This window comes from Lepus europaeus, chromosome 8, assembly GCF_033115175.1.
Source record: "Lepus europaeus isolate LE1 chromosome 8, mLepTim1.pri, whole genome shotgun sequence".
NCBI lineage: Eukaryota > Metazoa > Chordata > Mammalia > Lagomorpha > Leporidae > Lepus > Lepus europaeus.
The window spans coordinates 68,493,140-68,520,150 of NC_084834.1; the positions used below are offsets into that span (position 1 = coordinate 68,493,140).

Below are 27,011 nucleotides of genomic sequence, written 5' to 3' on the forward strand. Positions count from 1 at the left end.
TACTCCTGCTTCTACACCCACTATATGTTCATCCTCATTGTAGTTTTTACTCTTCCTCTGCTCATCCTTTAAAGCTAGGTCTTTCCAAGGCTTCTTCCCTTGGTCTGTTCTCTCAGTTCCCCTAGCTAGCGTAATGTACTCCTATGACTAGGGGTTCTCATTTTTCTCCTGACAATTCTATATACCTGCTCAACTGCCATTCTTTGGCAGTCCATGGACAGCTCAAATTCAGCAAATCTCTAGCACAATTCATCATCAGGGACCATCACCTGCCCCCGAAAACCATGCTTTCTCTAGTTTCCCCTCAGCCGTCCTTCCAAGGCCCAAGCTGGGGACCTGGAGCCATTCTCGGCTCCTCTTTCTCCCTCATGTTTTCAGACATGTTGCTAAGTCCTGTGAATTCTACATCTGTGGTATCACTTGAAACCATTGACTTGTCCCTGCTCTGGTTCCAGGATGCAGTTCCACAATTAGACTATTGTAGCATCTTCTTGGATGGTCTCTCCATCTCCAGCTCCTCACTCACCTGCCTTGAGAAGTCTCCCCTGGCTCCTGAAACCTGTTATCTTCCATGTAGCCTCTTGACTTCACCATCAAAATACTTATTACTCAATGTGATTACTGCCTGCTTGTTTCCCCACCCCACTCCTCACCAGTTATTAAACACTGTGAGCTTCAAGTCTTTTCACTCAATCCCAGAACCTTGCACAGTAAGTGTTGCACAAAAGGTACTTCTTAAATACTGTTGAGTGTTGGTCAGTTTTTAAGATTTCTAGTATTTATAAAACCAGTAGAAAGAAATTATTATTAACACAAATTACATAATTACAAAGGCAGGAATTAGAAGTGCTAGAATAAATTTCTCTTTTTTTAAAGATTTATTTTATTTATTTGAAAGAGTTACAGAGAGAGTCAGAGAGAGGTCAGAGAGAGGTCTCCCATCCACCGGTTCACTCCTCAAATGACCACAGTGGCCAGAGCGGAGCTGATCTGAAGCCAGGAGCTTCTTTTAGGTTTCCCAGGTGGGTGCAGGGGCCCATGAACTTGAGCCATCTTCTACTGCTTTCCCAGGCCATAACAGAGAGCTGGATCAGAAGTGGAGGAGCAGGGACTCAAATCAAAGCCCATATGGGATGTCAGCGCTGCAGACTGGGACTTTAACCCACTGCGGCCACAGCGCCAGCCCCTAGAATAAATTTTTTTCTCTAGTATTGCCTTAATGAATGCTTTTGCCTAAATGCAAAATTTTCTTACTACAGTATAGTCAGATAATTAAATGTCTACAACATCTTGAATTTATGACCTCTGTGAAGTTAGACACATTTCTTATGAATTATTTGTTCAACAACTCCTTGAGGCAGGTTTGCATCCTTCATAGCAGAAGCTAATGTAGGGAGTGTGCCCCTTTGATAATGAGGTCCAAACACAGGTCCTGAGACATAACCTCCTTTACAAAATGCCATGAAGACCCCTGAGGCTGCCCTGAGTGTTGATGTTCTCCAGAGAAAAACGTGATTTCTCAGTGTAGTTTTACATCAGGGACACCCAGTTTCTTGATAATCTAAAATTCTTGATGGTAAAGACATATACAAATTGTTTCAGTGTTTCAGCTCATTCCTGGACTCTTTCTCCATGTTTTTTGGTAATTTTTCCACACCCACTCAAGCCATCTGCTCACCAGGCAATGTTCTGAGATGTAAAACCAAGTGAAATACATCTACTTCATTTATGTAGTGAGGACTATGACTAATGATACTGGGTTGGGCGGGGAGAAGGATTTCATAGTTAATGAGAAAGTATACTCTGTGGGTAAGCAGCTAGGAAGCCGTGGCAGGTGTGACTGCACAAGGCCATGTCCTGCTGCTAAGTACTCAGCACCAGTGCTTCTCAGCCAGCCCTGCAGGGACTCCTGCCAGGAGCATACAGTTAGCATCTGCCTGTGATCTGAATGTCGCCCCTCTAAGATGGGCTTCATTGCTACCATCAAATGGTGAAATTTTTAAAAATTTATGCAATTCTACATATTACCCTCATAACATATCAATGTTTGCTCACATAAAATGTTTAAAATGACTTACTATTAATGAAAATTTACTCTTGAGGTAAGTGTTCTATGACTGTTACTGCCTTTCAGCACTCCCCAGGACACGTGTCGGTGCTCTGAAGGGTACCTGTATTCCATGTTGGAGAGCACAGAATCTAGGAGAGCATAGTCCAGGCTGTGCAATTGTTGTTCCATTTTTTCTGTGCTACATGTAAACTCCTAAGATCCTTTTGCCTATCTCACTAGTGAAATATGTGAATGGTAACTGTAGGCGCTCACATATGGCAATATTTTCATAGTTACAATGATTGAGGGATGTTCTGATCAGCTTCTTCCAGTGGAGATTTTGTGTTTGAGGAGAAGGATCTTTCTTGGGTCATAATTACCGGTCTACTTCCTTTGTTGGATCTCAGCGACTGGAAACCAAACCAATAAGTTACAGTGCTTTGAGAATTTTGAAAATATAATCAAACAGCAAACTGGTCATTCTCAGATATGAGTATAGAAGTGACTTATTTATACATTCAAATTTCAAAACATTTGTAAGGTCCAACATATGTGCTGTTAAAAGGTTTCTAATTTAGAATTATTTTGTTAGATAATCCTGTTTCAAGTGACACTATGATTTATCGCCACTAATCAAGATTCTGATCCCTTATACACTTCTCGTTGCTATCTGTTTTTGTTCTTTGTTACATAAATATGAGGTTTCTATATAACATTCTTACTGTGTAATACAGGGCTAATGAGTCACAGATGGGAAGATGCTGGCACATTACCATCTAATAACATTTTAAACTCATATTCCATAGTAAAACAAAAGCAAATTGTACACATCTGCTTTCCAACTTGTACAATTTCTGAATGTGTGCAGGGTCTATGTGTAAAGGCCTTTTACTGAAGGAGAAAAAAGAGGACACAGGTCACCTCGACACTCAGCCACTTAATCGCCTTATCAGTGGGGTTTGCCAGAGAGATGAGATTTCTTCTGCTTTTCTCCCTGAGAAGAACTCACACTAAAGAACAGGAGTGCAGGGCATCTGGGCTGAACAAATGTCTTCCTACTGTAATCCTAATTTTATTGGCTTTTTTATAAAGAAAAAATAGCCCAAATAAGAGGGAAACAGGCAGAAAAATTTCCTCCAAAACTAATAAAAATTAAAAACCTAGAAATGTTCTGGCCTTTCCCAAAAGTATCCTCAACATATATTGGGGGGGGGGGGGGCAGGAGGGAAGCCTTGGAAACTTGAGGCCAAGCACTGCTGTGGAGGTTGTTTATTTGTGTGGGATAAAGATGTTCTGTGTTTTAAAAGAAAATTGGAATAAAAGGCTCCAATTTCACATGTTGTTAGAAAAGAAATAGAATGAAGGCAAAGTTTCCTGCTCAGACCTACCCAGTTGATAACTCCTGGGAAGATGTTTGTACAAGGTCTGAAGTGCAAGTTTCTAAAACATCCCCCATTCTCCTTGGATGAGGAATTCAAAACCACTTTTCTGCTGTAGGGGGTTGTGTGAACTGTCAAGTTCTTTTGGAAAAGTTACATGACAGAAGTGATTATTGCAGAGTGTGACCATAAATCCCCCTGACGTGAAATTCGCATTTTATGAGAGACAGATTCCCACCCACCACCTCTTTAGGAATTTCCGAAACAAGAGAGACATGAGATTGACCAGTTGATTGGAGAGGGAAATTTTGAAATGTGGGTGGTAAGGCTAGATTTTGTGAACTGTATTTGTGTTTATCCTCAGGAAGACTTCTGATAGCAAAGTTCTGTTCCCTGTTGTTGTCTGTAGTGCATGTGTTATACGTCGTGAGCTGTAAGCATAATGTCAATAGAGGAACATTACAGTATTGGTGTGTGAGTGTGGAATTAGCCCATTTTGTACTAACATTCTGTAAGTAAGGGTGCAGAAATGTTAAGAGCCGCAAACTCTTCACACCACTGTGCTCACTGATTCTGTTGTACCTGCCGCAAGGAGTGGTTACAACAAGTTCTCAGTCTTACCACGTTTTAAGACGTTGCTGGTTCGTGTGTAGGCCTTGTATGTGTACGTTTGTTTACAGTGTGTGAAACAAGGCAAGACTTCAGCCAGGGAAGGGAGGCATTAATTCCATGCTTGTTTTGTTTGTCCACCAGTGGAATGTCTGTGTGACGTTTTGTGTTGTATTGTTTTGGTGCTGTGCTGTGTCCATAGGGTCTGCCAGGCTTCCCCACAGTCGCTGCCCTGCACAGCAATCAGATCCTCACCGTCAAGGTTTGTGACTGACACTCATACCTGTGCAGTCAGAGCTGCAGTCAGCATAAGAGTGAGCAGGAACAATTCAATGCCTTGCCCAGCCCGGTCGCTTCCTCTCATCATACACATCATGTGATTGTGTTGGGAACTTGGGACCTCATGTACATCAGTGAGGTCAAACATTATTAAGAAGGTTTTCCCTGTGTGGGTGGAAGGACAGGAAGTAGCACTATGTTCCTAAATCTGTATATATGAAATACATGAAATTTGTTCACCTTAAATAAATTTTTAAAAAAAGAAGAAAAAAAAAGGTTTGCCCTGTGCATACTCAACAGGAGGATATTGGGGTCAAACAGGTGCATCGAAGAGAGGCAGACATAATCACTTAGGATCCTGTCACACCTCCATGGTTTAATTTGCATGTGGTGTCATACTATTTTGTCAGTGAAATAATCCTAAGTGTTCTGGGCATTGGGCATCAGTAGAATGGCAGTCAAGTTCATGCCACATTATGCTGGTTGACAAGTCTGATGGAAATGGAACTGGCACTTTGTCTCTGGACTCTCTGCTCTGGGTGCAGAACGCAGACTGCACCCACTTGCCTGCTTCTGGGAATATAGTACATGAAAAAGATCTAACACTCATAGCATAAATGGTGGGGTACAAAAAAAAGCATTCATTTCTAACTACAATTCTGGCCTATCTTGCCACAGTTACGTATTTCAAGGCAAGCCAGAGGGTGATGTCAGACATAAGTGCCAGTTCTCTTGTTTAATGGCCATTTTAAATCTAATGTGCATATCTTTATTTCTTTCTTGTGGCCTTCTGATGTCTATTCTTCAACTCTCTCATCTCTGAACTTCAACCTTTGACCTCACCTGACTGATCAGATGGTGTTTCCTAAAATCAATCATGGGTTTCTCTCTGCTGATCAGCAGCTCATTAAACGCCGCCTGATTAAGGTAGTGCTTATTCTTGCTGAATTCTGATTTCTTCTTGACATTCAGTTATTGCTCTGGGTACTGCTGCTTTGCCATTTATCTCTCATGGGTAGGGCATGGGTGGTGGGGTGGGTGTTTATTTTGAAATATCCTAGAACAAAATTATGTTTAACAACCTGCATTTTTTTAAAATGTATATGAAAGTACCAAAAGAAAAAGACATAGAGAGCCCATTTAATTTTTTTAATTAAAAAAATGCAACCTATAATAAATCTAGTTTCTAGGCTCTCTAACTTTGGAAGTTTTTAAATTATTAAGCAATATCGCAGGAGCCTCATATGCTTAATTTTGGAGGTTATGAAAAACTAAACACATTTGTTACACTATAAATGCAGGCATTTTATTAAACAAGGTGAATATTACTGATGCAGCATTGTCATGGATAAAGTTATGTGAAAGTTTAACTGGAGCTGTGAATATAGTGATAACATACACACCATTTCTAAGAGCTGTGAGTGCTGGTTCCTGCACTGTGTTGATTTTTAATAGCATCTACTCAGCTCAGCCAGCATGAATATGTATTTGCTCCCTGCTGGCAGGCAAATTGCCTTACAAGGCTTCATGTTTCTGGTGGTTCTGGTTCTTTTCTTAGTATAAATGTGGAATTAGATAGTACAAATTTAAAGCATTGAAAAGAAGACCTGGATATTGATCATTCATGTTAATTACTGAACTGTTCCATTCTCCATTACAGGGTGACCAAGGACAAGCAGGGCCTCCAGGACCCCCAGGCCCTCCAGGCCCAAGAGGGCCACCTGGGGACACAGGGAAAGATGGTCCCCGTGGAATGCCAGGAGTGCCCGTGAGTTGCTTTTTGGATCAGCTGTTCTCACCATTTCTGTTGAATATTGAGGGCTGAGAACAAGGATGGGATGGGGTGGCAGGTGCTGGATGCCCAGGGGTCAGGAATGGGTTGAAGAATAGGGTGATAGGAAAGTCCCCAAGCCAAGCAGTGCACTCCCAGCAGCATTCCGCCTTACCACTCAGAAGACAGACCTGGAGATGGTAACCAAGGTGGTTTTCAGGTGAACCTCAAGAAGTTCACGACTGCAGATGCCTGGAAGCCCCTGTGTCTTCCCTAGTATAGGTGCATCCGTGCCTTTGCCATAATTGGGAGATGAGTTTGATAGATGAAGTGGGAGATTAAAAATACTTTCCAAAGAGTCAGTAGCAGACAAAATAAAGTCTCATTGTTTATGGAAAGTAAAGAAGGAAAAACTCCCCAATATTTAATCTCTTGTAAATGACATGACCAAAAAACTGCTAATAGGAACAGTAAACTTCATAGTTAAAACATTAGTGGATATGGTTTGGCTATTATTTGTCCTTTCAAAGTAAGACTTACTAATATAAATTATTTAAAAGTGATCTCAATACATAGTTACTAACATGGGTCAAATGTCAATAATATGGTACTGGTTGCCAACAGAGATACCACTAGTATCTCTTCAAATAAGGTGGTTAAAATCAGTTTGATGGCACAAAATTGGGTCATGGGGCATTGTATAACAGAAATCACTTATAAGAAAAAAAGATGGGGCTGGTGCTGTGGCACAGCAGGTTAAAGCATCTGCCTACAGCACTGGCATCTCTATGGGCACCAGTTAGAGTCCCACCTGTTCCACTTCCAATCCAGCTCCCTGCCGATGGCTTGGGAAAGCAGTAGAAGATGGCCTAAGTGCTTTGGTCCCCTGCACCGACATGAGAGGCCCAGAAGAAGCTCCTAGCTTCAGATCGCTCAGCTCCAGCCATTATGGCCATTTGGGAGTGAACCAGTGGATGGAAGACCTCTCTGTCTCTCCCTCTGTCTGTAACTCTGTCTCTCAAATAAATCAATCTTTAAAAAAAAGATTTATTTTATTATTTATTTGAAAAGAAGAGTTATAGAAAGAGAAAAAGAGGAAAAGAGAGAGAGAGAAATTTTCCTTCCATCCACTGATTCGCTCCCCAATTGGCCACAATGGCCAGAACTGGGCCAGGCCCAAGCCAGGAGTTTCTTCTGGGTCTCCCATGTGAGTGTAGGGGCCCAAGCACTTGGTCCATCATCTTCAGCTTTCCCAGGTGCAGCCAGGACTCTAACCAGCTCCTATATGCAATGCTGGAGTTGCAGGTGGCAGTTTAACACATTATACCACATCCCTGGCCCTGAAATAAAGTATGTTTTACATAAACAAGTCAACTTTTTTTTTTAAAGATTCATTTATTTATTTGAAAGGCAGAGTTACAGAAGGAGATGGAAAGAGAGGTCTTCCATCCACCAATTCACTCCCCAAATGGCATCCATGCCCAAAGCTGGGCCAAGCTGAAGTCAGAAGCCTGGAACTCCATTCAGTTCTCTTACATGGGTGACAGGGGCCCAAATACTTGGGACAGCTTATGCTGCTTCCCCAGATGCATTAGCAGGGAGTTGGATTGGAAATGGAGCAGCTGGATCCAGAACTTACTCTTATATGGCATGCTAGCATTGCAGGCAGTGGCTTTACCTGCTGTACCACTATGCTGGCCCCCTAACTTTTTGTCAGTTCCACAAACATAATTTGTATATGTTCTCAGTTAACTTGTATGGGCTATCATAACCACTACAAAAAGAATTTATAAAAATGAACTGGGAAGTACTTATGTTAAAGGCCTACAAAATCTTTATATATTGGCACTACAATATAATATGACAATGAAACATGGTAATCAATTCCGTATTAATCTGAATATTAGAAAATTATGACAGTGGTATGATCTAGCAGAATCTTTTCTATCAATTATAATGAAACATGCTACTTTGCCATCACTGATTCAAAAAGACCATTATACACAATCAATTCCTGCTCCTTTTATTGTTTGTTAACACTTAAAGCAATTACATTTCTGTCCTACCTATGAAAGTTCTATATTTTCATGAGCAAGACACCAGATCATCATCTTTATTTCATTTTAAAGAGGACATGGTGACTAATTTTAATGGATCCTAAGATGTTTATGAAATTCATTTGAAGAAAGAATATCAGTTGTCTTTCAATTTTACTATGTTTATATTCTTCTATCTAATCTGAAAAAAAAAACATTCTTAACATTTGTGTACCCCAGGGAGAATTAGGAAAAAGAAAAATATGACTGAAATTATTTTCAATTTTCAAAGCATTGCTAAAATTCTTTCTATTCTTTTTTAAGGGTGAACCAGGGAAACCAGGAGAACAAGGCTTGATGGCAAGTATCTCAATTTATCATTTTCAATGCTAAAAAGAATGGAAGGTGAGGTTATTAAAAGTTATGGTCAAGATTACCTGAGACATATGTATCTGTCATGACCAATAACAAGAAAGTGGAAATGAGCAAGAGTTAAAAAGTAATATGGCAGTTCTACTACACGCTGAGTGCCACCAGCCCACACATGTACAGAACTGATATAGGAGAGAAAAGGGTAGATCCCAGGCTGGAGGATGGAGAGTGGCCCTGCAGAAGGTCAAAGGAGGGAATGTGATTTAAGCAGTGAGGTTGTAATGGAAATTAAATTAAAGATATGCTTATTAGTTCAAATAGAAATGCTTTTTCAAAGTGTTCAGGCGTGGCTAAGTGTGAATTAGCATAAAACCTTGTGCAGTGATTCAAGGAATTTTTCTGTTGTTGAAAAGCCCGACCTAGAGAGGGAGAGAGTTGTGCCCTTTGAATGTCAGTCACTTAAAAAACGATGATGAAATGATTCCACATGGACTTCCCCATAGATATACAAGTCCCAGTTCCTCATGTTTCTTCATCCTTTGCCAGTAGACAAGATGTTAGGTCAGCCTACTGAACCCTGGAGAGCAGATGCCTTCAATCTGTTACCCCCTGTCTCTTTCTCTCTGTCTCTCAAGCTGCCTTTATAATACACTTTATGGTATGAGAACCACTGAGAAACAGCATAATTCTGTAGTGACCCAAATTCCAGAGAACAGCTCACTGAGCTCCCCCTAGAAGTTGAATATGTGGGCCCAGAGACTACAAAGGGTGCATAATAAGTTTGAAAGCATCTATTCTGCATGTTGTGTGATATGCAGCATGGCATAAAATTTTTTAAAAAATTTAGCTAGGTCCTAGGTCATACAGATATACAGGAGCATAACAGGAATTGAAACCAATGTGCATATGGGTTAAAGATCAAAGGTTTCTCCCTATATGGGAAACCTTTAGCAGTTCCAGGGAGAAAGTCACCAGTTAGCTGTAGATAGAGCTGTTATTGCAAGATCTCTGGTGAAATGAAAGCACATGGGGACCACATCTGACCCATCACCTGGAAACTCTCTCTTCCTGGCCTACAATACCAAGATAGATAACTTATACAGATAATTTTTGGTACAATAATGGATTTTTTAAAAAGATTCTATGTACAAATTAAACATTTGTCTTCGGGGGTAACTTTGCTTGGAAGTAGTGCATAAGTTCCTAGCATTATGGAATATAGAGTATGAAGAATTCTTGAACAACTACAATATAAATTTTGAAATTGTTATAAGCAGTTGAATGCACCTGTAATTTCTACCCCAGAAAATGATTCAAAAGTATTCCCCTCTGCATATTCTTACATCATAAGCCACATGGGATTCTCAGGAGTCCTTGTTTGCACAGCCTTACCCAGAGTTTTGGCATTGACATTGGCTTTGTACCCCACTGCTCAACATAGTATCCTAATATGCAATATTCTATAATAAAATGGGTATATCCTTGAATTTCTCTCTAGGATATGCTATATGAATAACAACATAATCTCATTTTCCCGTAATCCCTAGTTTGATATCATTGGTTATGAATATTTGACCTAGTCCTAAGTAAATTGCATCATTTTATTCTGTTCCAGCTTCCCATTTCATATAGGCACTTCCTCAGTTGAAGATAATATTGAATATTTTTTCTACTTTTTTTGTAAGATGTGTTTCTTTGAAAGGCAGAGAGGGCTTTCCATCCACTGGCTCACTCTCCTAATGGCCACAATGGCTGCAGCCAGCCAAAGCCAGGAACGGGAGCTTCTTCCGTGTCTCCCACATAGGTGCAGGGCTACATTCACAGGCACATTAGCAGGGAGCCAGATGGAAAGTAGAGCAGCCAGTACAGAAGCTGGCGCCCAGATGGAATGCCTGTATCATCAGCAGCAACTTCACCTGCTACACCACTACACCAGCTCTAATAATGGATATTTTTTCTATAAACCTTTTCTTTTCTCTCTTTAAACTTGAGATTCAGTTCATATTCTTATTTATAAAATACAGGTTAACTTAATTGAAATCACATATGTTCCAAGGATATGTATATTTAATGATCTTCTAAGGTACATTTAAAAATCACTATTTTTAAGTTTATAAAATATTTTAAGGGAAAATTTCCATAATACATATAAAGAAAAGCAGACAAATGGTAGTACATCTCTTGGTGAATTTCCACAAGTGCACATAACTACATAGACCTGGGATCAATAACTGGAATGTTATTAAACCTCCCTTTACCCTTCAGCCATCATTCCAAAGGTAACCACCACCATTCTGACTTCTGTCACCACAGATTAGTTTTGCCTGCATTTGAATCTTGTATTAATTGAATCATACAGTATGTACACATTGGTGTCTGGCTTCCTTCATTCAGCATTGTATTTGTGAGATCATCCAGCTCTGTTTTAATAGCCTTCACAGCTGGCTAAAAGAAAAAAAAAGGAGGGGGGAGGAGGAAGAAGCTTACTTCCTTGACTACTCTGTGAAAACTACATCACTCAGAGCAGTAAATGAATGAATGCCTGTCTGACCTTGGGCAAGTCACTTAACCTCTCAATATCTCATCCATAAAGAAAGGATAATAGGCTCTCTGCCTGCCCTGGAAGGTTCCTAAAGACAAAAGCAATAAATTAGAGGAAAGCACTTTAAAATATATAATGAAGAACTATGCGAGTATGTTATTATTATTATCACTCAGTTGTTCTCTCTAGAGTAAATTACAGGTGAGCATGGATTTATGTAACAGATGTATTCCTGTAAAGTTTTGTATGAATCAGATTTTCGTAAATCAACATATTTTAAATGTGCTGGGGAAGTTTGTTGTTTGAAACAATCTTATTCAGAGTATTTTTGTAAAACAATGTAATCCCCTAATTCCTCTTCCCGCAAACTGAATTTCTATATTTTATATTTCCTTAACATGAAATATTTCTGTAATCAGAAAACCCATCATTTTTTAAAACACTACTTTTTTCTGATTGTTAATTTGATTCACACCTGTATATTTTAACCTATCTCAAAGAGAGAAGAGAATGCTGGAAATATAATTGTAATTTTCACAAAGAGAAAAAAAATGTCCTTAGAAATTTTCTTTCAAATTGCATGGGTGTGTTTTAACTCCAGGTCTGGTGGGGAGAAAATGTCTATCAGTTTACTCTCAGAAATACGTAAGAAAATAACTGTGGTCGAGATTGGTTTTACCGATCTAAAAAGGGTAGGTAGATTCCTGTTCTACCGAAGTCACTGATGTGAAATACTGATATGAAATGTTTTATGAATTACAAAAAGTTGCATAAATAAAAAGTATTACTGTTAGAACAAATGTCAGGTGTTATAAATTAGCATTCAGAAAAGCTACTCTGAAATATAAGGGTAAGAACAGTTGAATAATAGGTATCAATTAAATTACAGCATGTCAAATTTGGCAGTTAATAGTGTAATTCATTGTTTTTGTCCTACATTTTGTTATCCTGTACATCACATCATCTTGTATTATCAATTTGTCCTAGCTTTCCCCATTTCACTCATCACTTAAAAAGCAGGATAATAAATACCACCGTTCTCTTTTCCACATTAGTTAAACCCACTACATTTGTTAGTTTGTATTGTGACAGACTGTTTACATACAAGAGATTCTGAAGAGGCACCAGAGAATTTTTATAAATGTAGCGTGTCTCTGATGATGAAATGAAGTTAGAAACAATCTAAAATTAGCTCTTACAAAAGCATTTACAGAGTGTGTCAAGGAATTAGTTTTTATAATCCAGGATATATAGTTTGTATTACAAAAATAATCATCTGAGGATTAACTACATCTATGATAGAATAAAAAAGAAAAGCTGCCGCTCAAGCAGCGCCCCATTCATTTAATTCCACTGTGCATCTATTCTGTGAATGTGACCTTTGGGTTTTCTGAGAAGTTCAGTTTGAGATTTAGGAGAATCTTGAGCTTAAAGTTGACACTGTCCAAATACAGAAAGAACCCTCTATCTTAATAAGAATCAAGAATAAAACCAAGGGCAGAAATTGGAAGTGCTGAAGTTCTGAATCCTAATACAGGTGGTATCTTTCAGTTCTTCATACATTTAAAGTTATTTAAATAGTATTTTGGAAGTATCTTTCCTTTTGATGTTTACTATTTCTTTCTTTGACAAATGCAGTATATGAAAGACAGTATTTTTAAAAATATACTAACTATTCCCAATTTCCTGAGTACTATTTTTTTTGGTCCAAAGTGTCTAGATTTCACGGATCATATCTCTTTCCCTCTTCTAAAACATTATTTTTGCCTTTCTCTTCCCCCAAGTATATGTAAATAATATAACCATTCATCTCTTTCTGAATTATAAGAATAATTTATAAGTTACTCATTGGACTCTGGTGGTATCTCAGAGTATATATATGCATATGAGAGAGTTCAAAATTCAGAAAAATTTTACTATTCATCCCTGAAAGTAAAATTTGGACTTGTGTTTAAAGAATTTTTAGATATTTTTAGTTTAATTATGCCTACAAACACATTTAATACATGTTGGTCAAGTAAGCATAATATTGTGTTTAATGTTAGTTAATAGAATAAGCATAGATTATTGTTCCTGCTTCATTTAAATTAAAATTGGAAAAACTAATGTTCAAAGCTTTACTTTAAATATATTCAATTGTAATGTATGGTCATCCTACAGATAGATAAAACTCACCCATTCACTTAATTGAACTTGATCTGCCTGCTATATTAATCAACAGATGGCAGACAATATTTCAGAGGCAATAGTAGACTTTTCTCCCTGGTTTTGATCTGGCAGAGAAAACAAAACCCCAAACCTTCAAACCACAAATAAACAAAATGATGAACATCACCTTACTGTAGTTATTAGACTATATTTTAACAATGAAGTCTGATTTGGTTAAACAAATACTTCTGTTGTGTATTCTGCCTGCTGGGATTCCTTAACTACAATTCTAATGCCTTCTTGTCCTTATTAATCCGATTGTCCATGAAGTACATAGAAACACCACACAGACACAGCCCATCCCACCTCTGTGGTTGTCCATGGCTGTGACATTTTGTTTTCCAAATGGACTTGGAGAGAGTAGACAAGTGATACCTTCATTTTCCCTGGCTACTATCCCACTGTCCCTTCTAGTTGCCCTTGCCAGGAGGACTCCCTGTGATGATTCTTGTGTGCAGAGCTCTCTAGAGGTGCCTGAAGTTCATACCAGTATGGTAATAGAGAAGAACATTTGACTTTCTTTTCAAGCTAGTTCTGTCTCCTAGAAACAAAATGTTTGCTGGGGGCGGGGTGGGGGGAGCATTTCTGTTGGTTTGTTAGAAAGGCAGAGATGCACAGAGACAGAGACAGAGATACCAGTCTTGCATCCAGCAGTTCTCTCCCCAAATGGCCACAACAGCCAGGTCTGGGTCAGGCTGAAGCCAGGAGCCAAGAACTCTATCCTGGTCTCTGACGTGGGTGCAGGGAGTTGGGTCATCTTCCCCTGCCTTCCCAAGTGCATTAGCAGGAACCTTGTCTGGAAGCAGAGTAGCTGGGACATGAACTTACATTCCACTGTGGGATGCTGGTATCACAAGCAGCTGCACAACAATGCTGGCCCCCCGGGAGGAACATTTTCAACAGTGATTTAGAAGTATGATCAAACCATGTAAGTACAGAAAGATAGTCACCTACAGAGTAGGTGACTCTGTAGTCTCTCGTTATACTATTTTGTTTTTCCTAATGAAAACAAAATGTGAATTAGCTCTGTTGTTAACTATATTTACATGATTTCAGTTGGAGGTCTAATAAACTATATTATTTTAGACAAATTAAGATATCTAGGCCTAATAAGCTATATTATTTTAGACAAATTAAGATAAATAGGCATTGTGATGCACAAAGTTAAGACACATTTGGGATATTCACATACCACACTGGTGTGCCTGGGATCAAGTCTCCCACCTCCACTTCCGTTCCAGCTTCCTGCTAATACACTGCCTGAGAAGCAGCCGGTGATGCCCAAGTACTTGGGTTCCTACCACCATGAAGGAGAGCTGGAATGAGTTCCAGGCTCCTGGCTTTGACCTGGCCCAGTCCCAGCTGTTGGGGAAGATGGAAAAGGAGGGAGATCTCTCTGTGTGTCTCTCTGTCTGTCTCTCTCTCTCTCTCTGCCTTTCAAATAAATAAAACTCTTTTAAAAACCATAATTCTGGATCATGTGAAAGAAATAACATCACTGAGAAAAACTCTCTAACAAAAAAGGATCTGTGCCTTAGAATCCTCATCTAAACAGAGATGTCCACTTTCAACGGTCCTTTCATCCTACTATTTCTTCATTATAGATGCACAGACACATATTGCTTTTATTGTTATGTGTGTTAATATCAACACTCATATGTTTTAATGGGAGACAGTTTTAAAAATTATCTCCTTGGAATGTAATCAACTTCTCTAGGTATAATTTCTGTTAACTTTAGAATCTGACCTATTATAGCTATGTTGAAGGAAAATACATACCTCTTATCTGAAGATGTTAATAAAATAATAATTCATAAAATTTTCATGTTTCACCATTAGATGAAGAAGAAATTTTTCAAAATGAAATATAATTATTTTTAAATTCATTTATATTTGCAGATTTAGGGCATATGTACAAATTTTAGTGGAGGACAAATGTAAGTCCTTATATAAAATGTTTAAATATTGAAAAGCTGTAAACCATGCTAATAAACTAAGTAAAATAGATTGTATCCCTTAATCTTCACAGGTTTAGTCTCATAAAGATTTGGAAAATTTACATCCAGAATTTTTGCCTCCTTGGAGTACAAAGTCAGAGTATGTGGCCCAGAGTGCGTTCAGAGGCAGCTCCAGTCTCAGCCCCTGGCCTGATTCCTGTATCTCCCACACCTTCCTCCATTCCTCAACTCTGTAGGACTTGGGTTCTTGGATCTTCATGATCTTTTCCATGTCCTTCAAAAATATCCACCTCTTTGTGCCCTTTTACAATCGGTTGTTATGTACACCAGTGGTTCACTCTAAGGAAAAGCAGACCTAGGAAAGAGGCAACCCACAGTCTTTGAAATGAGCTCAAACATTGGGTCAGAGAAGTTCAGGGCTTTAGTGCCCAAAGTATAGACTTGTGCCTTGGTCACCTCCTTTGAGAAAACTACACACACACACACACACACATACACAGACTTGTGCCTTGGTCACCTCCTTTGAGAAAACTACACACACACACACACACATACATTCTTTTACTTTCACATTCCCACAAGCTAAGTTAGAAACTGCTTTCCCCTCATCCACAGCATTTATCACATCATATAATAGCTGTTGGTACTTAGAGTATTTGATAAGCTGAATGAAGGATGTGAATCAATAAATCAGGTATAAATATAAAGAAATCAGCTTTACAGTTTTCTTTCAACTGATGTCATTGCACCCACCAGGTTAGACAGGATAAAAACAATGACAAATTACTTTTTCCTTTATATCTTCTTATGTTTATTCATGTATTAGAGATAATTTGAAGTAAGTGCTCATGAATATGCATGGTATTAAAAAAGAATTTCATGTGGGCAACGGACAAGTAATTGCATCAATTTCTAGTTACATTATGTGGTTATTTTTTAAGCGTACTTTAAAAGATTTAGAAGGGATCTTAGGAATCACTTAGTATATCACTTTATAGATAAAAATGCTACTTGCCAGGGTCACAAAGCAATGGAAAAGGCACATTACAGTCCAATTCACCTAATTGCAGTCTTATATGTTTTATAGTCTATACTATCCAATAATACAAATTGTATATGGCAATTTCAGTTTCCATGTAAGTTCATTAAAGTTAAATTAAGTTCTTAAAAATCGCACTACGCACATTTCATGTACCCAACAGCAATGTGGGTTAGTGACTATCTTATTGCATTGAGCAATATAGAATGTGTCTGTCATTGCAAAAATTTCCATTTGACAGCATTGATCTATCTAGATAGAAAACAGATCTGAACAGTATTTGAGTATATATTATAGTTCTAAATTTAAGACCTTCTGTGGAGCATGGGATATTTAAATTCTAGCAGCCAGTGTTTCTGAGCATTGTTGATTTAAAATAGGAAAAGCACTTAACATTACTCAATAGAAATATTTTTTACTGAGTGTCGTGTAGGGTGATAGGCTTTTGTGAACCATAAATTTCTCCCCTTTATAGTACACAAGGGAAGTATGTGCAATCACAGAGGGCAGAGGGGCCTGTTAATTTTTCTTTCTTTTTGGGTCATTTCCATTTGGGTTCAAGAATAAGAAATAATTTATTAAATATTTAGAAGGGACGGAATGAGTTCATTTCAACTGTGGATATCTGGTGAGAGGTGAGGTAGAGTCTGTTTTTGAACCTGATTAGAACATAGATTTCCACATACCTCGATCTGTCTTTTGTCTGCTAGTGATTCTTAATGCTCAATATTCAGCATTGGGTTTTGTCAAGTGGTGAGAAAAATGTATAACTTCTTTAATTTCCTGAGCTTTAAGTGACCTCCCTTAAAAAGGTCATAGGCTCATGATTTTGAGAAATGACAATAGTAAATTAATCACCCTGGTTTAATATTTTCTACAAAAAGTTAGCATCTGAGATAGGGAAGTCAGAAGGGATTTTCTTTTAAAGTGTAACGATCCACTTAGAACTCCTTTCATCTATAATTCATGAATAAATACAATAACAGAACATATTATCAGTAGGCTCTAGACTTTAGAGGGACTTGCTCAAATAGTAGAAATTACAAAGTGATGTTATTGAAACAAAATCCCCAGATACTTGAACAGAAACAACTGCCTTAAACATAGGAGCTCTTTGCAGTTGTAGGGGTGTGATGTTTGGTAAAAATAATGGTGGAATAGGTAAGTGGAATTTAATAACTTTTATATTTAATCACTGTTTCAATTTCGCCAACAATAATTTGTTAGGCACTAACCTAGGTGCTGAAGATGTAAAATATGTGACCTGAGGAAGTTGCTGCCTAGTCAACTGGACTTACAAATGCATTATTATAGTAAAACATAGTCAGATGAAATGTGCTAGAGAAACAGTAAAACAAGCCCTGTCTGGGTACATTGGCAAAGGCTTGCAAAGGAAGTGAGTTATGAGCGTGGACACCTGAAGAATGATTAAAAACTTGGAGTGAAGACTAATAGGAGATGGATGCCATGGGCTGCTTGGGAAAATATAAATGATTAACTGTGACAGAAGACAGTCTCCAGGAAAGACTTGAAACAAGAGATGAGGCTCTGGCATCTCAGTGCTATCTTGCTCTTGTTTATGCTCTGTTCCTTCACACCCACTTCAATCACATCACTGACTTTTATATTGAAAACATTTCAGCACACTCTCATACTCTAAATATTTCCCAGTAGTTTGTAGTTGGCATTTCCATACACTGAAGCTATGAAATCTGAATCTTATACAGTATCACTTGAATTATACTCCAGACGTATATGTAATAGTGGCTAGAGTTTGTTTCTTAGCCTTCCCACATCAAACGTCCAAGGCAAACACAGAATTTATATAAATATATAGTAAATGATTCCTTCTTAAGATAAATTTCCATTGTTTCAAATTTCCTCTTACTCTTTATAAACCAAATTCATGTATTTGATGATCTTGTGATACATTGGAGCCAATTAATATCTTTCAAAAAGTTGTAATTAAAGTTTGTTAGATAAAACTCTTAAGAATGTCTGGCACTAGTGTTTCGTGGCCCCATAAGTGAGAGTGTATGTGTTAACATCCTTCCCTGTGGAGCCAGACTTTAATAAGTGTTTTGTTCAATTTGTCTAAATTTTATTAAGTCCTGAAAAAATTCTTTAAAAAAATGCTTTTAATGCCTTGACAGTTTGTGGCTTTTATCCTACCCTTCGCAGATGGACCACCTCCTTTTGTTCCCCGTGTTTTTTTTTTTTTTTTAATTACAGAAGCTGGTTGTATATTCTTGTATCTAGAAATGACCAGCAGCTTTCAGAACTTCGGATTTTACTGTTAGCCAACAGGGACAGAACAGGAACTGTGTCCGCCCCCTACATCATTTCCTAATAGCAGGCAACCAGAACTTGCCTTGGAACACCTCCCAAGAGACATCCTAAAGCACATCATTTAAAAAGTTTGCATCCTGTTTAAGTAATTAATACCTCAATCAAATTTGTACTAACATTGGTAGTGTCAGAAAATTTCATTAATTTTTTTTCCATTCCCTGGTCTATCAAGGAAAAGGCTTGTGGGGGTGCGGCTAGGGGTGGGGGCAGAAGGGAGAAAGTATAAATTATAAAGTACAGCCAATGGATAATTTTCATGGAATTACTCACTTCTTACCTCCCTGCTTTGAGGATTAACTTGGACTGGTAATTCTATGTGCTGTTTGCACAATGACTTTCTGGAGTACTTTAGACACCTTAAGCCTGCACATATACAGCTCTCTTGGTTTAGCAATAGCAAGTAAATAAGATGGTTTTTTGCTTTGCTATTTTAATGTAGATACCATGAACTGAATTCCTACACTAGGAATCTTGGAGGTAATCTGCAGGCTATTAGAAAAGGCCAATAGCACTAGAATGACACAGGTGAACAAAGAGATGAAGCACCAGGCCATTCCTATTTTGAGACATTGTTGCCTAATGTATAAGAAAAAAAAAACACACTGACTTTTCTATTAACTTATTCATTCCCGTAATTTTTGTTATACTCAAAGTAAATTCTGTTGCACTTATAAGCACCTCTAAGGCCATACGAAGACAACCCCCTTTCCCCATCCATATTTCCATTTTGGACCATCCATCTGTAGCCCCCTTGATGTTCTTGGAACACACTCAGCCTGTGACCAACTCTTGGCCTTTGTACTTGCTATCCCCTGCGCCTGGAATCTTCTTCCCCCTTCCGTATACCTGCTGTCTGTGAGGTCTGTTTAAGAGTCACTTTATCACTGAGGCCTTCACCAACTCTCCCTTGTAAAATCCTACATCTCCTTCTCCCAATACCTATTCCCTCTTTGTTTCACCACTTGCTTCCTGACAGCTTCATATTTTACTTTTCTGTTTATTGTCTTTCTCCCTTTACTCTAGAGTCCAAGAGGGTACACATTTTTGTTTCATTGTGTTGACTGCTATCTTCCCAATACTTAAAACATTGGCATTCAGTGGGTATTCAACAACTATTAAGTGAATGAACCCAAAAAGGATTTACTGAGCACTAACTATGTGCCAGCTACTCTGCATGGTTAAAGATATTAAGGTGGGGACCGGCGACATGGCATAGTGGAGCCCAGCTCCACCTGTTGCAGCTGTTTGGGGAGTGAACCAATAGCTCTTCTTCTCTCCCCTTCTCGCTGTCTCCCCATCTCCTCCTATTCCCCTCTCTCCCCCTCTCCCCCTCTTCCCCTCTTTTCTCTCCCTCCCCCTCTCTCTCCCCCATCCCCTTCAAATAAATCTTTAAAATAAAAAGACATTTAAAGTAAATAAAGTAACCAGTTACTGCTGGTAAATTGTATAAAAGAGTGCTATCATAAGGGTGCTTTGCAGAACCAAGTACAGAGACCTAACTTCAACAATAGGGGTGGGGGACAGTGAACCCTGAATTAGGGAGTAGATACAAGAGAGAGAACCAGAGAGAAGAAAGCCCCTTAGAGGAACATTTACCAGTATAGAGATGTGGAAGTATGGCTTAAGATTTATTTATTTATTGGAAATGTAGAGTTAGAGAAGGAGAGACAGAGATCTTTCAACTGTTGATTCAATCCACAAATGGCCACAACAGCCAGGCCAAATCCAGGAGCCAGCAGCTTCATCTAGGTCTCCCATGTGGGTGGCAGAGTCCCAAGCACTTAGGCTCTTCCACTGTTTTCCTGTGTGTATTAGCAGGGAGCTGGATCAGACATGGAACAACCAGGACACAAACCAGTGCCAATATGTGGTGCAAATATCCAGGCAGCAGTTTAACCCACTGCACCATAGCACCAGCCCCTGAACTCCTGCTCTTTCCAAAGCCTGGACCCTCCTCAAAAGCTATGACAAAAGTGATTGAAGAAAATTTAAGCAAAGGTAAATATATGAACTTTTGAACTCACTCAGGAGCTCACTCAGGCAGCAGTGTACCTAAAGGATTGAAAGAAACTAAAAACAGAATGGCCATTAGGTGGATGTCCCATTCGTTAACTGATGGAGAAGAGGGTTTGAACAAGAGCGTGATAATGTGGCTGGAGAGGAAGGTGAGGCCAAAAGGGGCAGTCTGAAATGTGCGATGGACTCAGAGCAGGAGGAGTAAAAGATCCCTCTGGAACCTGAATTGCGTGCTTTTGGTACAGACAGACAACCACCAACATGGAAACTACCATGTTTAATTAGTTGCTCATCATATACTGAATATTATGGAATACAGCATGGATATGAGAAAACAGGAAATAAAATCATATATGTTGTCTACAAGTAAGATCTGAAATTTGTTTTGCATGACTTTCCACGGTCGTCTTCTGAAAGATCATGAAAACTTGGTACAAAGCTTTCTCTGGAGATTAGTAAGGTTATTGCCGCACATCCAGATTTTTTCAGTGATTCATTTGATTTTTATCTTTTGAATAAAATCATTCACTTCATGAAAGTTGTCTATTACACAAAACCTTCAATGAAAAGTTCATAGATTTTACATCACCTGAATGGAAATGAGTGTATTTTAAGGTTCAAGTTTTAGTTGACTTTTCTGAAGTTAAAGCAATATGACTTAATCTGTTCTAATATGTATATGTATTCTCTGTGTTACAATTTTTTAATCTTGAGAAATGAATATATAAATATTATCTTGAAAAATTAGATTTTTCAATCTTGATTATATACAAAATTTATGCAAATTACAAGTGTGTTTTCCAAGAAAATATCTAAGAAAGTAACACTTCACCAAATAATAAAAATGGGCCAAAAATAGTATGGCCTTGTTTTGGAAAATGATTTGATGCAAACTTGTGAAATCATGGGACAACAATAATTTTTTTAGAAGTCTTGAAACACTAGAATACAGAATTGAGTTTAATTTTGGAAGAATAAACTGAGTTTGACTAGTGAATAATGAATTTATGATATTCTTCATCCAAGTCCTTAAGCACACTGAAAACACAAATTTAAGAAAGGTTAGGCCAGCGCCGCGGCTCAATAGGCTAATCCTCCGCCTGTGGCGCCGGCACCCCGGGTTCTAGTCCCGGTCGGGGCACCAGATTCTGTCCCAGTTGCTCCTCTTCCAGTCCAGCTCTCTGCTGTGGCCCGGGAAGGCAGTGGAGGATGGCCCAAGTGCTTGGGCCCTGCACCCCATGGGAGACCAGGAGAAGCACCTGGCTCCTGCCATCGGATCAGCGCGGTGCGCCGGTCGCAGCGCACCAGCCACGGCGGCCATTGGAGGGTGAACCAAAGGCAAAGGAAGACCTTTCTCTCTGTCTCTCTCTGTCCACTCTGCCTGTCAAAAAATAAAAAATATGCAGCTAGTATAATTTTATGTATTTCAGAGGTGTGATGAGACTTTCCGATCTCTGACTCAATGGATTCATGCAACAGAGATCAGATTTTAAAAGTAGAAGATATGTTAGTCTCTAGTGAAAATTTTCATGTAAAATCTACTCTTATTTTCATTTGAAATAGTTCCAGGATTATACCTCAACGTAATGAAATATGCAATTTTAGTAAACAATATTTTTTAAATGGCAAAGTAAGGTTTGCCATGGGATACAAACCTTTGTGAATTGAACATACACATTCTCAGTCTAAACATTGAATTAATGCAGTCCTTGTTATATGATTTCCTTTCTAACATCAACATTTTAAGCAGTAAAATACTCCAGAGACAATCTGGAATCGTAGACAGTGATAAAACCCAAGCCTTTTCTTCATTCTCAGATCTCCTATCACCCCAATCTCCATATTCTGCCTTTACTTAGCATTAACATTTACTTCCCAAACAATTTACCCAAGTGAGGAAATGAGTGCACATGTTTATGCGCAAGGGGAAGGAACTGGTGGAGAAGGAGAGGCTGTGATATGGATGCAAGGATAATTGATTGAAGAATATCCCACAGGACATGGGTAAGGATGGATTCCAGAGTCTACCGGATGAATGGACCTCATAGAGGAGGTGGTACTCTTCCTCCTCTGATATGGGAAAGGAGTCCACAGAGGTTTGGTTTGATGAGAGATATGATGTCATGGGAATTTGCACCTGATAAGCTCTATTTTCTCTGCCAAATCTAAAACAAGGAGAATTTTAAGCACAGAGAGGAAGATGGATAGGGAGAATGTCTGATTCATACAGATACACCAGATAACAAGCTCATTAAACGTTGGTTGGTTAATTACATAGAACTTTTAAAAATTCCTGTTTTTTCACAGTGCAAATTCAGTAATCCAAGGCTGATTCTGGGGGGAAGTTGTTAGTTTTCCTGTGAGGATTACAAAAGAACCATGGGTAGCAAATTCTCTGACGGTCACTAAATATGCATATTTTTAATAAGAAAGATGGGTGAGCAGTTCCTCCTGTAGTGGCCACCCTAGTCTCTAGGGTCTGAATGAGAGATGCTGGTTAACTGAAATGTCACACACTGAAAATAAACAAACCTTTGGTTAATCGTGGTGGACTAAAGAGCTTTGTATGTGAAATGACAGGATGAAGTGGAAGAAAGAATTGTGAAAGAATCGGAGGAAAGTGCTTAATATTTTTACTTTAAAATAGACATGTTCTTTTCTGCTGTCCCAAAGCCATACCTTGTCTAAAGCAAGGCCAACAGAATCTGAATACTGACTTTAGAGATTTAATAGCAGTTTTTCAACCAAAATCTGTTAAAATTCCACATTCTGTGTAAATATTCTCATTCATCTCCTACATATTACTTCTCCCTTCTCCAGTATCATGGTCTAAGTGACAGCTGGCAGCATGTTTTGTTCCCTCTTCTGGTACACATGTGTACATATATTAATGTGTACATATCTGGTACATATAGTAATCTTGGACAAACTTCCCTAGTTTATAAGCAAGTATTTTTTTAAGATTTATTTATTTATTTGAAAGATAGAGTGAGAGAGACAGAGGAAAGAGAATATTTCCCATCCACTCATTCACTCCCCAGATGGCTGCAATTGCCATAGCTGAGCCAGGCTGAAGCCATGATCCACGAATTCCATCTGAGTTTCCCATGTAGATGGCAGGAACTCAGGTACTTGGACCAAAATCTGCTCCAACCTAGGCAACATTAACAAGGAGGTAGGTTGGAAGCATTGTAGCCAGACTCTAAGGGGAGCTTTGAAAAGGGATGCGGATGTCCCAAGTGGCAGATGAAGCCACTTCGCCCTGTAAACAATTTTTTGTGCAGGTTGATTGACCACACTGCACAAGAGGAAGAACAGAATAAAGCATGTTCATGTATGGTGTATAATGTGATTCAGTTAGTTCTTTTGCAAATCCATTTGCTGAAGTTTTGCAGAAGCAGATGACCTATAATGGGGAACTTCATTGCATTGTAGCTGCTTATCATAAAAGTATCTCCAGACCTCTAAATGAGACTGATGTGATAGATTTTGCAGGTATTTGAAGACATAGATGTACTAGAACAGCAAAGATTGGTGGGTTTTTTGGGAGGGGTGGAGGGAGTGAGGAAAAACATCAGAATCCTACTCAATGCTTAATGTTCTTCAAAAGAGAATGAGAGGAGAATTGACCTATTTCATGCTTTCAACTGGAAATGTTCATTTTCCTTGATGTGCAAAACGTCAGATTTCAGTACAGAAAAGAGAACCTTACAAAACAGAACAGTTTTCATTGGTCATCTAAACATAACTGGCTACATTATTACATTAATTTAATTGTTTTTCTTTTTTAGGGTCCTCTGGGGCCTCCAGGACAAAAGGTAGAGTATTGTATAGGAGACTGTGAAAGTGATCATACCCTCCCTTGCCCGAGGGCCAGCGAGCATGGTGAATGGTGCTAGCTACTGTAAGCCGTGCTGAAGCAGTTAGTCTGGTTTGTACATTCTGCTTGCTAATAATACAGTCATATCATGTGAGCATTGGGTTTCTAATTGACTCCATTATTACAAATTCAGTAAATCCATAGCGGACTCCTTAAGCTGTCTGTTAGCTCGAGGGTTATTGAATTTTTAACTCAAGTACTGGGAAAACATTGTGACCAAACTTAAAATGCAGAGAATCATAAGACATTGCAAATTGAACATGTGGCCTTGCTTAAATATATGGTTGCTAATGGCCATGGAACTGACCAGAACAAAGGATCTGACTATGGCTTGGTTCACTACATTCAAGCAACCCGTTAGCGTCATCTTTTGCTGAGATAACCCAAAAAACGACTTCCTAAATGTCGTTTCTATTTTATCCACATCAGTCATCAGAATTGCCTGATATATTCTGATTGAGAAGAACTAGGACTCCTAAAATTGTACCTGTGCTGTAATAGTAAATATGTCCATGGCAAATTGATGACCCTCTGCCAACCAAATGTCACTAAATCCCCATTCTCTCCTAATCTCCTACCCTACAAGGGGGTATCAGGGGATATTTAGCCTACATAAAACAATTGTATTCTAACAGGTGGAAAAGTGATTATTATTTATTTTTGGAATCCATCAAAGATGGAGACTTTTCATCCCCCAAGCACTGGGCATGTGGCATCTGTTGAAACCTAATACCATGAGCCAAGTAGAAGCCAGCAAGTTGTGAGACAACTTGTGTGTAGGAACACTTTGTCCCTTGCAATAATATCTCTATTAAGCAGGGTGTGAAATTGTAAAGCTACCCTAATCCACATTGGTCCAGGATAAAATTACTGCTTCAGGCTTCGGGAAGTCCTTTAATTGCCAGTCAGTATAATCACTGAACACACTAAGGAACTCACTACCTCAATTTGTTTTGCATATAATTATTCCTTTTTTTTTTAGTAGACTGTTTTTAGAGCAATTTTAAGCTTATTGCTGCAACTTTTACAAAAACTTTTCCCCATTATTATTTAAAGAAATTTAATATGCATCTACTGAGAAAAATCTGTTTTCTAGTTCTAGAGGAAGAATGAGTACATTGTATTTAAAAATGATTTCTCCAGAGCCTGAAAGGAGGTGTAAGGGAGGGAAATGACATCACTCCTTGAAAATATTGGCTAATGTTTCTTTCTGAATCCACTTAAATGTCCAATTTTCTCAGGTATTAGCTCAGGTAATTAGCTTTCTTATTCTCACTCCTTCTAGGTTCAACCACTCCTAATTGCCCCATTGTATGTTCATGCACATGCATGTGCTCATACCACACATACCCTGTAAAATCTTCAGTACACAAGTTTTGTTGTGCCTGGCTAGTGTGTAACATTTGTGACGCCTTTCAATTCTGCTCTCCAAGACATGGGTGTATTCACACGTTAGTAACTTAAACATACTCCCTGAAAGCCCAATGGGAAAACGCTTCAAATTCTACAAACTGGGGTTTGCAAGGGTCCCTCATTCAGTTGTGGACAACGAGGTTGTTAGTTTAGTTACTTTTCATTTTATGGTATTTACACTCATGAAAGTCAAGAGTTGCTGCTACTGCTGTGCTTTTGCCAGATGGAACTAAACCTATTTATTTCTTCAAAACAGCAAAATGTAGAGCTATGGGCCTTCTGAAAGAAAAAAATCTCAGTTTCTGATGTGAATTTATTTAAAATCATTTTAGGAATAAGTGTGTAGTTGAGAAATAAGTTGAGTTGTGCTCTGTAGTTTCTGGGGAAGCTTGAGGAGTCTGCCTACATTATTACTATTTGAGCACAGTGGCTGAGATCTGAAAAACATCATCTCCCAATCGTAATCATCTCCATTTACCCTGTTTTAGCAAGGTAAAATTGTGGCTGCCATAATTCATGCAATAGATTGAAATACTTTGTAAGACATTAATTTAATCTTATGTCTCCTTAGGGTTCAGTTGGAGCACCTGGAATTCCAGGAACAAATGGACAAAAGGTGAATTCAATGGAATAAAGTATTTTTTTTAAAAGTTTTATTTTTATTTATTTATCTGAGAAGTAGAATTACAGACAGAGAGGGAGAGACAGAGAGAAAGGTCTTCCATCTGCTGGTTCACTCCCCAAATGGCTGCAATGGCTTGAGCTGGGCCAATCCGAAGCTAGGAGCTAGGAGCTTCTTCTGGGTCTCCCACACTGTTGCAGGGGCCCAAGCACTTGGGCCATCTTCCACTGCTTTCCCAGTCCATTAGTAGAGAGTTGGATCAGAAGTGGAGCAGCTGAGACATGAACCAGCATCCATATGGGATGCCAGCCCCGCAGAGGCTTAGCCTAATGTTCTATAGTGCATAGTATAGTATTTTAAAAAATAATTTAGAGAGCATTAAAATCATAAAATTATTCTGGTCAGTAATGTTAATGATAACTTTATGAGCTTATGTAAATGCTACATATACTTTTGAAATACAGGAAAACTACAGTGAAATGATCAAG

General features: G+C 38.6%; 1 protein-coding gene across 1 annotated transcript in view; it reads left to right on the plus strand.

Annotated features, from left to right (window-relative positions):
• The window catches only part of COL25A1 (collagen type XXV alpha 1 chain), a 517,707-nt gene that overhangs the window by 385,057 nt on the left and 105,639 nt on the right, over window positions 1-27,011 (plus strand). Inside the window, exons 8-12 of the mRNA XM_062199755.1 lie at window positions 5,173-5,244; window positions 5,978-6,085; window positions 8,449-8,484; window positions 24,400-24,426; window positions 26,473-26,517. Coding sequence (XP_062055739.1) covers window positions 5,173-5,244; window positions 5,978-6,085; window positions 8,449-8,484; window positions 24,400-24,426; window positions 26,473-26,517 — 288 coding nt within the window. The remainder of the gene's footprint in view (window positions 1-5,172; window positions 5,245-5,977; window positions 6,086-8,448; window positions 8,485-24,399; window positions 24,427-26,472; window positions 26,518-27,011) is intronic.